General features: G+C 40.5%; 1 protein-coding gene across 1 annotated transcript in view; it reads right to left on the reverse strand.

Moving 5' to 3' along the window:
* Window positions 1-4,729: 4,729 nt before the first annotated feature.
* Window positions 4,730-17,112, reverse strand: part of LYPLAL1 (lysophospholipase like 1) — a 38,519-nt gene continuing 26,136 nt past the window's right edge. Inside the window, exons 4-5 of the mRNA XM_074949245.1 lie at window positions 6,395-6,510; window positions 4,730-5,803 (exon numbers count right to left, since the gene is read on the reverse strand). Coding sequence (XP_074805346.1) covers window positions 5,564-5,803; window positions 6,395-6,510 — 356 coding nt within the window. The 3' untranslated portion in view covers window positions 4,730-5,563. The remainder of the gene's footprint in view (window positions 5,804-6,394; window positions 6,511-17,112) is intronic.

Genomic DNA, 17,112 nt, shown 5'->3' on the forward strand with positions numbered 1-17,112 from the left:
ATTGAAAACAGAACCACCAGATTCTTTTGGGGTCAAACTACCCAGAAACTGCATGAACTAGTACTTGTAGGGTTTCCTTTCGAGTCTGCATGTGAAGCCGTAGCTAGCCATCTTATTAATGTAGGTTGACCCAAGTTCATCTCAGAAAAGGGAAGGTTCAATTTCTCTTCAGACGGGACATTTTCTAAAACCTCTCCCAGTTGTCCTCCTTTGCTTTCCTGGAGCATGATCTTTGACCAGAAAACAGATATCTACTACCTTCCTCTATCCATGTCTTAACAGTTTTCTGGCTAGCATAATTCCAACAGGTCCCCATTTCCACGCTTTGCCATCTGGATCTCATCTTTGTGCATGGAAGTTCTGTTCACCCACTTGGCTCCCTTCATCTGCACAGACTTGTTAAATGGTTTTAAAGATGATTTACTACCAAACCTTGAGTGTTATGATTTAACAGGAGGAGAGATTAATGTAAGTGCAGAACTCATAATTTTGATATTAAAAATAAGGTTACCAGTCATTTTTGGCTTCCCAGGTTGATCAGCTGATTTCAGGTTTATTTGTGAATGTCTCTGGCTCCAAGTGTCTGCAGTAACATGCTAGTTTGTCAGGAAGGATTGCAGTTCATAGCACCAATCTATTTACACATTTTAAACCTCTTTTAAATACAAATTTATAATTACAGAAGATTAAAAACAAAACACACACTTGTGCTCTGTTTCCAAGCAGCACAGAAAACATTTACTGAGCCCAAGAGAATAAGCCTAGTTTAAACTAATTTTCTTTTGCTCACTGAATTATGAACCTTACTAAAATAGCAGCAAGCTCCAGCAGGTATCAGGAACCTGAACAGTTAAATCCATTCAGTTATTTTTTCATATTTTCCAAATGGCCTTCAAGCCCAGAAGTGAAAGGACAGACTATCTAACTTTGAAAAAAGTGATATTTGGAAGGACTGCTGAGAACATATGTTACATACTGGCTAATTGTGTCCTGTTCTTCTTCAGTGACTGATCCACGTAAGAGGATAAGATCCTGCTACTGTTAAAAGCTCATGGTGTTACACCTGTGCTTGGTAGCTGACGGTTCTGCTTTTTATCCCTCCTTACGACCTAGGCTAGTGGGTCATTAAATATATTTTCTCTCCCCCTCCATCAGGAGGAAGCACCTAAAAAAACTGACGTGAGCACACACCCACAGAATAATAAAAATCTAGTTTCCCAAATATTTCCCTGCTATATCCCCATTGCCTTCAAAGTGCACTTGGCCCACTGACATCTGAACATTTTCAGATGAAAGGCAATAATACATGGATATTTGAAACTCAAGGATTGGGAATTGGAACTGCTGGATTCCATTCCTGCTATGAATTATTGAGTTTCATTTATTTTGATTTAAAGTTTAAAATGAGCCACGTGTACAAAGCTCTAGGTACCCTAACACATAATATAACACCACCAACCCCACAGCATTAATTATTCAAAAAGGAACTCCTGACAGTCCACCCTTCTGTCATTCAGGGAAGCACATCCTTAAACTCCACCAAGAGACCAATAGGCAGCCAGAGGAGATCCCAGAGTAGTGGTTTCACATGCTCCAGTGAGATGACCCTCTCAGCAAGTGAGCCACATTGCTTTCAGCCTCTGAATGGTTTTAAGGTGTAGCCGTATGTAAAGTTAAACACACATATACAGGGTTGTACTGCACTTCACAGAAATCATTGAGGTTTGTGTTAAAATGAGATGTCTTTAGCTTCAGCACTGATGCTTGCTATGTACTATCATTGTGGTGATATTTAGGGGTCTAGTTTTGGAATAGCTGTTAAAGCCGTATTTGTTTTGTTTTGTTTTAGGTATAGGGAATAATAGAGTGAAAGATGCCATAATGGTTCTTAAATATACCCTGTTTTGGGGGAAAAAAAATCATTCTTTGGGAAGAGCGTCTGTAGAGACTTATATTTTTGTCAACAATTGTATTTTGGAGCCTGCAGGATCACATTTTAAACTAAAAGATGAGGACACTTGAGTCCTCAGTGTGCATTTAAAAGAGCTGTAAATAACAATGATACAAAGAAACCTCATGTCCCTGTTATTTATATTCAACCCTGTGTCAGTGTCTGATAAATCTATTCCTATTTCATTTTTTCCTTTGTATTTTCCACTTTGCCCCAATTCCCCCTCCCCAAATTCAATAACTTTATTGGCATGACAAGGTATTTGTGTTGCCAAAGTCAATACATCCAAGTCTCTTGCTTAACCTCCTCCTTCCCCCTGTGTTGAAGAGCAGATTTAGGACACTGTTGTATGCTCTGTCCCAGTAATCACTGCCAGTATTGGCTATGGCTTCAGTGGGGTCAGCCAACTCCACGGGGCTGAGAGGTTTCTTTCTACCCTGGTGTGTTTGGCCCTAAGCGAGCTTTCACCTATCTTGAAGAGTAAGGGAAGGAAAAAAAGTGTCAGCATTAAAGTACAAGGCATGTAATTGGCAGTAGCAAGTAACAACTTCCTGCTGCTAAAAATATTTTGCGTTATTTCATTTCACTGGCATTAGCAAGTCAGCAGTCTGTTCTGAAACACAGGACATTAAATGGCACACAAACTTTACTATTTGAAATAGTAACTCAAAAGCTTTTTTCTTTGCTGCCCTACGTTTCCTAATTATCGCAGATTAAGTTGAAACAGGTGTGTGCTGAAGCAGCTGAGCTAACATTGCCTTAGCTCAGCCATAATTACAACCTGTGACAAGTAGTCTCTTAAGTGTAATGACGATGCATCAGTTTGGTTTTTGTACTATTTTCTGCTCTTATTACAGCTGCTGTCATGGGAATTTGTTAAGCACTAACATTGGGTGGTAACTCATTCTGGTGACAGGTGCAATGAGACGAAGAGAGATGACAAACTCTTTTCATCCTGCCATTATGGCTTTCTAATGACATCCAAGAGCAGCTCAAAGAAATTGGAACCAATACGGTGAGAATAGGAATAGTTACAAAGAAAGGACGGTCACGAGAACCAGGATTCATTTTGTAATATCAATGGACTACTTTGGTTCCCTTTATTAAACACCATAGTGGACCTGGAGTTTTGTTTAGTCCCATTATACAGATTAGAGACCAACTGTGACCAAGGTCAGATCCAGATCTGGATTTCACTACATTTTGGAAGATGTTTGGATACAGATTTTGTGCCCATTTCTACTCTATCATCACACCTGTGAAGTAGGTAAGTGTTATCCAACTCCTGAATAGATATGTTATGATTTACACACAACCTGGAAAGGGTTTTATGTTAATCAGTCTTTATGGTACAAAAAGGTCATGAATCGTCCAATAATCTCAAAACTCTGAAAATATTAATTTTCAGAAAATCTCTATGGAACAGGTGCTCTAAGAAGTACACTCTGAAGATTACAGATGATTAAACTGGGCCACGGGGAGGATATAAGTAACATGTTCAAGGCCTGACTTGGACAGTGAGGTTAGGCCCCCTAGCCAGTGTCTAGTTGAGGTCGGGGCATGAATGAAAGTGAGCAAGACTGCCATGATGATGGGGGGTTGCGGCAAGTGGAGATGGCAGAGGTGATATCAGACCCTTTGACTGAGGGAGTACGTTGGACATTAATTACTGGGGTTAGCAACCAAGGGGTATTTTAGACCACAGCTGCTGTTTGATGACCATATTATAGCAGTAACCATGTTCCCTTTTTGCCAGCTGCCCTGGTTGTGATCTTTTCTTTCAGTTGCGGACTGTGCCACTGCTATCCATACTTTTGTACCTTCCTGCTTAGACTACTGCAGTGCGCTCTAAGGGACTATGGGACTACTCAGTGTGTAAAGTTAAGCACACGCTTAAGTCTTTGCAGGAATGGCACCATAATTTTTTTTCCTCAAATGTAACTTGCCTCATATTACACACTGCTACATTTGTAGGCTGTAAAATTATTTTTATACTTTAAAAAAAAAAAAAAACTATTACAGATTTTCCAGCTTGGAATAAAAATAGGATGATCTGGAAAATCATGGAACACTATATATTAAAGTTTTGAAAAGAGTTTGGGCCATTTATAAATGGTTTTAATACTCTCAGTATCTTCCACAGAATGTTGTCGCCTCCATGTTTTGCATATTGGACAGTAAAAACATCAGTAAGTATCCGTAGTTTATCATCATCCAGGCTAGGTTTTAAGAAAGTTGTACGTAACATCAGTGTCTATCTGAAGCTGGATTTATATTTACGAAATAAATGATGCACACTCTTAGGGCTTGTGTGTGATGAAGGCTAGTGTGCGGTAGACACACACCCCAGTTTTCCATTCACTAACGGACCATGCTGCCATGTACTAACCATTCCCTGTGCACTTTGATCTACTCCTGTTTCAAAGCAGGGTATGTTGGGGGCTTATTCCTTCACCCACTTACTTCCCTGGTCCTTTTCGCATGAACAGAGAGCAACAATACCCGAAGTCCAAAGGTGCAAACAATTCTATGTTTATTGGGGTGAACTTCCAGCAAGCATGATTCCAGTTTCCTTCCTTAGTGTCCTCCTTCCCAGCTCTGACACCACAGAGCCTTACACCTGTGTCCCTGTTCCCATTCCTGCCCTTAGCCAAACATTATTCCAATTTCCTTACTCCCATTCCCATTTCCCCCTTTAGCAAAACATGGTTCCAATTTCCTTACCCCCATTCCCTGTTCCCATCTCTCCCACCCGCATGCCCACCCCCACCCCCCCACGCCCACTCACTTCCTCATTGACTACAGATTATATAGTAAAACTTGAGTTCTGCTTAGCTATACCTTAACCAATCATTTTCCTGAAATTTAACGAACCAATACTAACATATTGTAACATGATTATGTAACCAAGTATATCCCACCACCTTAATTAGTTTACACCCAGCAAAATTAATTATACAGCAGACAGGAACAATCACAGAACCAGACTGAGATTATACAGACAAACAATAGCAAAGTGGGAACTATAATGACAAAACAATACAGAAGTGAGGATTTCACATCCCAGTATTGATAAGTGAGTTCTTGCCAGACAGGATGCTGTTTCCTTTTACATTTTCTAGGCACTTCCCTTTCTCTGGAGGTGATAGGCATTACCAGGACAGGATTATATTCCTAACAGCCCAATAGCACCTTCTTTCAATGTGACTAGTTTGGAATGTGAGGATGTAACCGGTCACTTCCTAGCTTATGGCTGCCTCTGCTGCTTAGCCTAAGCCTAAGCCTCAGACTGTCACAGTAAGAGAAGGCCCTTACCAACAGCAGACAGTGATTTTGATTCTCTCTTTTATACCTCTAGAACTAGCCAAGTGATAAGAATACCCCTAAATTCTTAAAGTACAGGCCTTTGCAGACAGGCCTGAATATCTATATCCTAACAGGGTAGACCAAAGTGCACTAGGGAACTAGTGAGGCAGCAGGATCCTCACGGACACGTAGTGTGTGGCAAGCTGGGTTGTATATTTACCTCACACTAGCCTGTTGTGCATTAACTGTTAATGTAGGCAAGCCCTTGCTATACATAAACATGTTATTTTGAAATGTTAATTTCATTTATTCATTTGACATTGCTGTCTCCACAGGCAATTTCTTTACAATCCAGGAGCTCAATTTTTCCAGTTCATTTTTGTGTAACTCATGATTAAGATTTGGAAAACTATGAAAAGATGTTGCTACTCCCAATGATTTTAACATCTTGTTGGTCTCTTCACCCCACGAGTGCAGAACTAACTCATCAGCTGTTCCATGACACTGAAATAATTCAGGAAGGACACTTTCATTTTTCTGTAAAGCCTAGATGGGGGAAGAAAAAGAGTTCAAATATGGATTTTAGAAGATGCAAATGTTGATATATGAAAACTTTATATATGGAATTCCAATGTGCTAAACAAGCTCCATTTACAACTGCAAAAAGCTACATGCAGCGTTTGATCCTGCTCCACGTAACATGAACAGAAAGATTCATGTTGACCTGAATACAACAGAATGGAGCCCGTGACCTTTATAATCTGCTAGACATTCTCAAATAATAGGTACAATAATTAAAGATGTCATGTAACTAAACAAATAATTTGATTGTCTAATGTTCCATCGCACACTTGGCATACTTTGCACAGTGTAATAGCAGTGAGACTGCAAAAGTAAGCAAATAAACAATGTGTAAAGATAAAAGTAGTTTTCAAGCCTTTATTCCCTGATATTTTGCTTACCAATGTTCTCAGTGCAGAACATTCCCTGCAGTTAATGACCACCTGGAGCTAATCAATTCCACTCCCCAGGAAACGCCGTGCTTCAATTGTTTTTGCCTAATTATCAGTTTATCTTTTTAGGTGGAATTTGTATGCGCTCCAAAAGGTATTTGTAAAAAGACTGGCATTCACTCACCTGGTAAACAGCAGATGTCTTATTGAGAAAGCTAGAAAGAGCAAAGACTCCAGCCACATCTTGATGATACCTGTACGCTAAATGCATTGCCATGCCACCTCCCATTGAAAAACCTCCTAAAACGTGACCAAAAAAAAAAAAAAAAAGGACACTGGGATTTAGTTATGTCTTGCTAATCTAACATCTGACTTGATTATTTTCAGAGTATTTTAGATTTTGGAAAAATATCATACATATAATATTTTATATTATATATATAAAAACAAACTAAGATTCAGTTAGAAAGCTGGAGAGCTAAAAAGAGGAGAAAAAATTTATAAACCAGAATGGTACTATTTCATAATCCTCTCATTTAATGGTCTCCACCAGCTGTTTGGATATTGTAGATGTGTGTTTTATAGACAATGCAAAGCAGAATTCCATGATGTGGGTAGGGCTGTCACCTCCAGTTCTTCAGGTGACTTTTCATACTTTGTCAGTCTAGCACTCATGAAGGATGACAGCATATCACCATCCTGTACATAATCAATATTCATACTACTGGACCACCATGCCAGGCAGACTGAGATCCTCTCTTTTTTCGCAGGAGAGATATGGCATGAGCGGTGCAGCTGGACAAGCGGAAACACTTCCCCACAAATGTGCCCTACGCCTGTTCTAATAGATCACTTTGAAGGGTAAGAGAATGGATTACTCTCTCTACCCAGGGTCTACCTTCTGGGAACAATAACTAGGCTGCCACCAGCATTTTTTTTTTTTTTTTTTTTTAAGATGACAGATACTTGCCTGTTAGGAAACGGACTCTGTGACCATCACATTACTTTCCATGTACACAATGTAGACGGTATTTTATTATTGTATCCCGCTAATAGAGGACATTAGAAGTGAAGCACTTAGGTGGCATGACTGTCCTGTTGAAATCTCTCCCAGTGCACAGACATCAGCTAACAGAGAATGGTTATGACTTATGCTTAATTAGAACAATACTTTTACACAGTTCACTTATTTGGTGGTGCATTTGGTTTTCACCAAGTAGTTTGGTGCTAAAAATAGATGTGAAATTCTGAGTTCTGGACTTTTTAAACACAAAACGTGCTGAATATAGATTAGAGGAAAAAGAAATACAGATGAAATACAGTATGATTTTGACTGGGGCTTTTAAAGGCAGAATGGCAGGTTGATGTCATAGTCCATCCACTGGGTTGACCCAGTTCCACTCTACTTCTGCCCTGAACAGCATTTACACAAAGCTGCTAGCATGGAAGTTCTGTAAAGACACTGCACTGAGCATAAACATAACTCTGCACTGTGTAATTTAGGTACTGTGGGCTTGACTTGGCCACGTGTTATGATAGTGTATCCCAAGCCACAGGGCAGAAAAATCTGTCTTGGGGTAAGAGCAGCAATGGTGACAGATGATTACAGGCAACCAGTGCTACATCAAAAGTGTGAGGCCCTAGCAGGGGGAAAGGAAACAGCCAACATGCCAGGGGATGCACAGATAGGTGCGGGCACGGGTGGGGGAGACCAGAACGCAACTTAAAACTGCACCTTGTACCACCCCAGCTGAAACCCCCAGGAGAAAACCAGTGCAAATACTGCTTGGTCTTCTCCAGCAGGAAATTTCCTTTTGGGCACAGGATTTCCCACAGCTGTTTATCACACAAAATGCTAAAGTTCAAAGGCAAAACCGAGAACTCAAAAGACCACCACAGAAAAATCCACCACAGATCATGGGGTGGGGGGGGGGGGAAGACAGAGAGAGAGAGAGAGAGAGAGAGAGAGACTCTCTCTCAATATTTAGATAAAATGTTGTTACAACTACCCAAAACTCACTTCTGTAAAACAGCAATGTGTCTTGGCTGAAGTGTGCTTTATTCTCTCTTGTGAGATCCAATTGCTTCTCACCCACTTCCTCATGCCACCCAGGCATGCCATCTTCCAAACTCATAAAAATAGTGTATTACATTCCAAAAGGTTATTGTATGTGTTTATATCCATACATATAAATACACACACTATACACAGATATACATCGTCCCTATGTAAATGTAAGCACATTTTTATGTTTTAATCTAGACAAATGTGTGCATTGAAAACCCATTACTAGTTTGTAAATGATTTAATCTAAAATTTTGCACCCGGTTAGTCACACTCTGGCAAGACTATCTGCAATTACTCACCAGCAGTCTTTGACAATGCAATCACCTTCTGTGTAGAAGAATATTAGGTAATGGTGCTTTCATGTGGCTCATACTACTATGAGAAAATTTAATACAAAGGGCTAGTTCTTTGAATTCAGTTTTCCATGGGAAAATCTGCACTTTATCACTCAATACCACAGTAGCGTCTGGGTAAATACTATATAGTAAATGCTTCGCAGACAGTGATTTCAACGAGTATTTATACATGAAGGCAAAATATTATGATTCCAAAAGGATAATATTTCAGTGTACGTCTAAGTTTGACATAATACATAAAACACATGTTCACTCAAGGAGTTATTTTTTAAAAGACTAGAAATATTAAAATGAAACAAAAAACAAAATATACACATTGTTACAGAAAATAAGATCTCATAACCAACACAACTTACAAGATACACAGACGAAAACTACATACAAGTTTAAGTACTAATTATCTCAGTAGAAGGAAAGATAGCATGGAACATGCAAGATTTACAACATTACTAACCAGATTCTGTTGTGAGTATCCATCAAGATCAATGATGCAAGTTCAGATGTTTTAATCTTAGACATGCAGACCACTCCACTTCCAAAGAGTGCATGGAGTACCATTAAAATATTAGAATTTGCCAATAGGTTCCACACAGAAAATATCTGCACGTATCACAGATTTTCCCTTATAACTATAATTCGAGAGATCTGCGGTTAGTGCTTTGTAACAGTTAGTAAATGTTGGCTTTATAATGGATTCTGCTGCATGTCAAGAACATCAAAAAGCAATATGCTCCCCTGTGGCCCTGATTCAGCAAAGCACTTAACTGTGTGCCCTAACTTTAAGCATACAAGTAATCCTATTGACATCAAAGGGGTGACTCACTAGGGATGTAAAATGTAAACAGGCTAACCGATAAGCATGAGTCATATCGGTAAGCATTTAATTCCAGTTAGCATTTAAACTCTGCTACGGGACTCTACTGCCGGCGCCCCCATGCCCAGGGCTCTGCGCAGGACCAGCAGCCGGGACCCCAGGGCCGGCAATGGAGCCTAATGGTTAAACATTTAACCAGTACAATTTTAATAGTTTAAAGGTTTATTTTTTTAAAATGCTATTTACATCCCTATGACGCACATTTTTAAAATAGGCAACCACCTATTAGGCCCCAATTCAACAAGGCTTCTCCAAAACAAGCACCTGAGATCCTGCACCAAAACCTGCTCTGATGGGGCTGAAGTCTGCTTCCATAATAGGTCTGCCACCCATATGTGTCCTCTCTGAAAGTCAACCACTATTAACAGAGAAGGATATGGATAAAGTGAAATTTTAGGACACACTGCCCATGTGGAGGAAACTGCTTCTCCTTGAAATAGCTAGTTGTGAGCTTTCAGCTGAAATCAGAACCTGTCACATCCTCACTTTCCAAATAAAGAACTTGAACCAAGGTTGAGCTCTGCATGTGTGATACCCATGTTAAAAATGAGAGATTTAAGGCAGGCTGTTCTCTAGAATTTCAGGTGCAGTATAGAGTAACTCAATCACTCAAGTACACGGTGACATAACATGGGAGGAGCAGGCAGAGACTGTGCTTCCCATAAGTATTTTATTCCCTCTCAAGGAAGATTAAATCCCAACAACTGCTGCCATGTTTCAGTGGCAAGTAAATAAATTCTTTCATATACAGTTTATAAAAGGGCTTTAGGATTTTTCATAATGAGATGTTCTGTCTACATGTAAGACCTTCAGACTCGATTCCCCTTAAACTTTTAAATTTCAGTGAGGCTACTCCAAATGGACACCTGAGAGATGAGAATCAGAACCATATGTGAAGCAAAATCTGTTGCTTCAACCACTATGCTTAAACCCAGGAATTGACCAGTTTGCTTACATAATACTTCAGTTATATTCATTTCTTTGCATTACTCACAACCCACTATTCACTCATCAAACAATGGTTTGGGTCTCAAATCTATAAATGAATGCTTAATTTCGTGACCCAGAATGAAGGACGTTTTACCTAAGGTCTCTCTTAGAAGTGCCCTGTATACCAGCCAGCATGTTAACAGTTTATCTTCTGATCTCCCTTGTTACATTGTGTTTGATTTCCTATCTCTGACTTCAAAATGTTCAGTTCTTTGTCTTAGAAAGTGGAATAATATATTTTTCTCAGTCATGCAGACTGCACCCCATAATGGGCTCTAGTTTTGTCTCACTAATGGTTTTCTGAAATCAAAGACTAGAAAATGTACTAGTACATTTGTTGTAGAAAATAATCTTAGATTTACAGTAGAATGGACAGGTGGCCAGTTAGGTTTTTCCAACTAGCTTTAACATGTTCAAAGCCACTTGCCTGGAAACTATTCTACAGATCCGTAGACCCATACTGGGTCAGACGATTGGCCCATCTACACCAGTATCCTGCCTTCTAACATTGGCCAATGCCAAGTGCTTCAGAGGGAATGAACATAACAGGTAATCATCAAGTCATCCATCCCCCTGAATATTAGCAAGCGTTCCCTAATATTCAACTTAAACACTCCCTTTATTTCACCAAGTTACTCCAAATTTAGCACCATAAATAATTCTGCCCTTACTCCTTGATGTTTCAGTGCTCTGCAGCGCTAAAGCCTAGATTCTTCTCTCTCTCGCTGGTGTAAATCATGAGTTGCTTCCCTGAGTCATAATCACGCACTGGTGTAACTCCTTTTGATCTAAGTGAGAGGAGAACCAGGCCCTTAATCATCACTTAGCCAAATTATACATATTCAGCTTTTTAGAATCTTTCCTCATTAGTCAGGCCCTTCTCTGATAATTTTCCTGGCTCTTCCCTGAATTTCTTCAAGTTTATCAATATATCTCTGACAATGAGGTGGCCAGAAATGAACATAATATTCCATATGTAGTACACCAGCATAGCATGAAGAGAGACAATTACCTTCTTGCCCATTTTACTGCCATGATGCACTGTATATTCAGGTCTAATTTTCTGTCCACTCTTTCAGCATTATTGATACCCGGATTTATCCTTGCCATTGAATATCTGAGTTTAGGATAATTACTCAGAAGTATTAGCTTGTATTTTTCCAAACTGACTCTCATTTTGTTATTTTCTCCTCATCTTTCTGCCATCTCTAGGGGCGATTTGGGCAATTTCTCTTTCCCCATTGGTGAATGCAACAAAATATCCTAATAAGTGACCTGCAAAGAGACTCATGTGCTCTTTACTTCCTTCTTTCAAATCAGTATTTCCATAAGCATAAACACACTACAGTATCCCACCTAGACAACTCCCCCAACCTCTTACAGTTTGCTTTGAGCGGAACAGAAAATATCAAGTAAGCACTAAGCACAAAGGCATATAATGAGCATGTGGCCACTAGTTGAACTGCAATAGTGCGTGCGGCAGGAGAGAAAGTGTCTTGACAAGACAACATAACAATAGCCTATTATTGTACATATGAACAATTACTGTGCTAATAATTACAGAACTAATGAGGCATACGATTGAATATTACAACAGTGGATGAATGTTAACAGAATAGCACATTTTCTTTATCTACATCATACAAAGAACTTCATGAACATAACTGTCTTTTGTCAGTTCTTCAGGGCAAGGACTTGTTTATCTGTAAAGCACTGCTACATAACTCCCACGCCTATCCCCTAGCAATACTGAAATGTACAGTTTAGAATCCACCACAGTTCTGTCCTGTTTGCTGTTCAGTAATTTCTTAATGCCTTTACAAGAATAAAGGCAGCTTCCTTTTAGTAGCCAGACACTTTCTCTTTTTACAAATTGGGAGCATGAATAAATTTGCTGTCCAGTTTTCTCTCCTGACAAAACACTCAAGCAACATGACATGTTTTCAGCGAACAGCTAAGTGGTACAAGTTCTACATTTTTATTGTAAAAGTGATACTTTTTTGCTGTATGTATTGTTTCATGTTGGAACTCAAAGAAATTTTGCCACATTTTCACTTGATATGAAAAACACATTTTCATAAGACTACAATTTTTGAAGTTCACTGGCAGAAAAGTAAAGACCAGCAAGAAAATGTCCATTTGTCTTTCACCTGATTATCTTATTACAACTATGGTTTAACCCCTATTTCTGTATGCCTTTATGAAGATGAGACCATAGATGTGGTACTGGGAAGATATCTGTCAAACATAACATTAATTTCTTACTGCTGGTGACCAGTCCACACAGACAGACCTCTGCAACCATTTACTTCAGTGGGGAAGTGCATGGGTGTAGGGATCTGCTCTCATTGATCAGGATTGAGCGTCAGCTTTGTAACAGTTAATTAAATGTGCTTTTGCTGATATAGCTTATACCAGCTCCCCAGATGAAATAAGCTGTACTGGAAAAAAAACTTTTTCCCCCCAGTATAACTGCATTTGCACCTGAGCTTTTACTGGTATAAAAGTGTTATTAAAAACAATCCCAACACCACCTGCCTGCACTGCACATTGTTATATCAAGCAAATGTTTCTAGCATAGACCTGGCCTAGCACATGGGAATGGCCTGCAACTATAAAAAGAAATTTTTCTCCTAACAGGAATTTTAAACAGTGGAACAATATTGCCAAGGGAGGTTTTTGAGGCCTTACTTGATAGATTAGATTAAAACCTCCATTTATTTCCACCTTTCCAGCCCCCTGCACCAACTTTGCTCTCTATGAGTCTCCAAGCCTCCCTCACAACCCCACATTTTAAAATCTGTATCTCACTCACATCTTGTACCTTCTTCCATGAAGCTTTATCACTTGTGAGGTTGTCTCCCTCCTCATAAGCATCAAACCATCTTTGCTCTTTTCAGCTCCCTCCTAAAAAAGGAACCTCTTATTCTGGGTTGCCTTTCAGAGATGATCCACCAAGGGTAACTAACACAATGTCAAGCTTGAACCGTCATCTAGTATGTCTGTACCATATTAGGTTTATTGCAGGACGGGGTGGGTGAGATTCTGTGGCCTGCATTGTGCAGGAGGTCAGACTAGATGATCATAATGGTCCCTTCTGACCTTAATATCTATGAGTTTATGAGTCTATTTTGTGTCTCTCATTTTGGCCCTAATCTCAAAGACATATGAGCATGAATAATTCCATTTCAACTGGGCTACATTTGAAGGATCAGGATTTACATGCAAAAGAGACTATCTTCATGTAAATCTCTATGAACCTGAGCACCCAGGTGGCACTAAAATAAAATTAAAACAAACAATAGTAAGAGCTGGTTGAAATATTTTGAAAATATATTTAAAAATTGACATTTGTGTAATTTCACACACACACACACACACACACACTTCTTTTTAAGCCAGCACTAATAATAAAACATTAGTATACAGAATAATGTTGCATGCGAACTGCAAGATGACCCAGAAGATTTTTTCCAATCCTAGCATCAATGATTGCATGAGTTTATGGAAATGCTCCAACAATGGGACACTGACAGGTACATGGCAAGCTGGTGATCCAAATGCTAGAACAGATTCAGGATTGCTTATCATCATCTGGTTGGTGGTGCCCAAGTATTATGAAATCCATATTCTACTTGCTCAAAGCAACATTGACAAATTTGAGAATTGGTCTGAATTCAACATGATGAAATTCAATAACGGTAAGTGCAAAGTACTACATTTAGGAAGGGGAAAAAAAATCAAACGCATAACTACAAAATGGGAAATAACTGGTGAAAAGGATCTGAGGGTCACAGTGGATCACAAATTTGAATATGAATCAACAGTGTGATGCGGTTGTGAAAAAGGTACTGGGATGTATTATATTAACCGGAGTGTTGTATGAAAGACATGGGAAGTAATTATTTTGCTCTACTTGGCACTGGTGAGGCCTCAGTTGGAGTACCATGTCCAATTGCGGGCACCGCACTTCAGGAAAGACATGGACAAACTGCAGAGAGTCCAGAGGAAAACAACAAAAATTATCAGAGGTTTAGAAAACCTGACCTATTAAAAAAACGGGGCATGTTTAGTCCTGCTAAAAAAATACTGAGGGGGAATCTGGTCTCAGTCTTCAAATACGTTAAGGGCTGTTCGAAAGAGGACAGTCATCACTTGTTTCCCATGTCCACTGAAAACAGGACAACAAGTAATGGACTTAATCTGTAGCCAGGGAGATTTAGGTTAGATATCAGAAAAAACTGTCTAACTATAAGAGTAGTTAAGCTCTGAAATAGACTTCCAAGGGAAGTAGCAGAATCCCCATCATTAAAAGTTTTAAAGAACAATTTGGACAAACACCTATCAGGGATGGTCTATGATGCCCATTATATGTGATCAATAATAAATACATATTTTAAAAAATTAGTTGCACTATGAAGACATGAACATGGCTGAACTGAGTAACTGCTGATTTTATTGCTGTAACCCTTGTCCTTCCCTACTCCAACCTTTCCCTACTGTTTGCTAAGCCTGGTCCCTGTACCACGCATATCTAACTTAGACAGGATGACCAGGTGTCAGGTTTTCGACCCTGGCAGCTCTGGTCAGCACCACTGTCCGGGCCATTGACTATCCAGTTGGCAGTGCCGTGCAGGGAACTGCAGCCAATGGGAACTGTGGGGGCGGCGCCTGTGGACGGGGCAGCACCCAGAACCGCCTGGCTGCGCCTCCGTATAGGAGCTGGAGGGGGGATGTGCCCCTGCTTCTGGGAGCTGCTTAAGGTAAGCGCCGCCCAGAGCCTGCACCCCTGACCCCCTCCCACTCTCCAAACCCCTCAACCCCAGCCCAAAACACCGTCCTGCACCCCAAACCCCTCATCCCCACCCCCACCCCAGAGTCTGCACCCCCAGCCAGAGCCCTCACTCCCCCCCATGCCCCAACCCCCGCCCCAGTCCAGAGCCCACTCCCACACTCCGAAACCCTCAGCCCCAGCCCGGAGTGCCCTCCTGCATCCCAAATCCCTCATCCCCAGCCCCAAATCAGAACCCACATCCCAACCCCCTGCCTCAGCCCAGAGCCCCCCCCCACACCCTGAACCCTCATTTCTGGCCCCACCCAGGAACCTGCACCCCCAGCCCAGAACCTGTACCTCCTCCCACACCCCAGCCTCAGCCCAGAGCCCCCTCCCATACTCCGAACCCCTCAGCTCCACCCCCACAGTCCCCTCCAAACCCCTCATCCCTGGCCACACCCCCAGCTGGAGCCCTCACCCTCCTCCTACACCCCAGCCCCCAATAAGCGAGTGAGCAAGGGGGAGATGGAGTGGGCGAGGCATGGACAGGGCCTCAGGAGGGGAAAAGGAGTTCGGTTTTGTGCGAGTAGGAAGTTCGCAACCCGAAACTTAGAATGCAAATCTTTCAAGACCTATGACTTTCTGTGTGTACTGTAAAACAACTAGCAGAGTTTGGGTGCTGTAAAAATAAAACAATCAGCAAAGACAAAGAAATTGAAGTATATGATCTTGTGGCAGACATTATTAGTTACTTCCATCCACTGCTGGCACGTCCGTTTGACATTTCTCCCATTCACGCAGATAGGATGAAGGAAGATGAGAAGAATAGGAATGGATGGGAATAGGACCAGTGGCAAATATAAAAGCTGAGTCACATTTTGGGTTGAAGGTTTTTGTAAGTTGCTGTGCACACACACACACACACACAAAATTCTACTTCATGTTCACATTCAGATACTACAGGAATGGGGCAGTAGCACACGACCATAAATTTACCTCTGGAGAGCTCTGTAGTAAGTGTCCTTATATGAAAGACAACATACTTCATCTTCCAATAATTACAAAAGATGCAAGAGGAGAGAACTTGGAGGCTGGAGACATAAAAAGCCATGGCTGTAGGTGAAGTTGTTTGCCCAGCATGTTTTAATGATTTATTGTTGATTTTTCATCTCTCAGTACTTACAATGCCTTCTTTCTCTGGGATGTCTAGTGCCAAGTTATTTCTTCCCCCATCCCATTTTCACACATACTGAGAGGGATGACTATGCCAATATTTACAAGAGATGCAGCCCTTTCATGTTACTTCCACCATGGTCCAGTAGCTATGTAAGAAGTCTAGCAATAAACAAAAAAGTGGTTGTGTCTCTCATGTTATTGTTATAGTACAAGGGGTCAGGAATCATGCATGTGTTTTTTGGCACATGATCAAGTCTACAGGACTGTTATTGAAAGTTTATTTTCACTGGCTGCTTATACAAGTGACTACAGGTGGCAAAGACCAACGTGCTTGGATCAGCATTTCTGTGGTATACAGAAAGTGACCTGTAAAACTAGGAAAGTAGTAGTAAATCAAAGGTGGCGGAGAGAGAAAGAGGGAAAAGTCAGTTTTTGCTTAGGTATCCAAACATCATAACTGAACGTTAGAGCAGGCTTCAACATTAATTGACACCTCGTTTTTAAATCCAAGGATCTTTTTGAAATTCACACAGAACCAGGGTGCTTGTACTACAGTGGTGGGTGTAGTATAAAAACCTAGATATGAACAGAATAAAAAGTATTCTCAAGTGTTCTAAAATGTCAGCATGATTTGCATATTTTAGGATCTGCCTAATTTGGCATA

Source organism: Natator depressus, chromosome 3 (genome assembly GCF_965152275.1).
Source record: "Natator depressus isolate rNatDep1 chromosome 3, rNatDep2.hap1, whole genome shotgun sequence".
Taxonomy (NCBI): Eukaryota; Metazoa; Chordata; order Testudines; family Cheloniidae; genus Natator; species Natator depressus.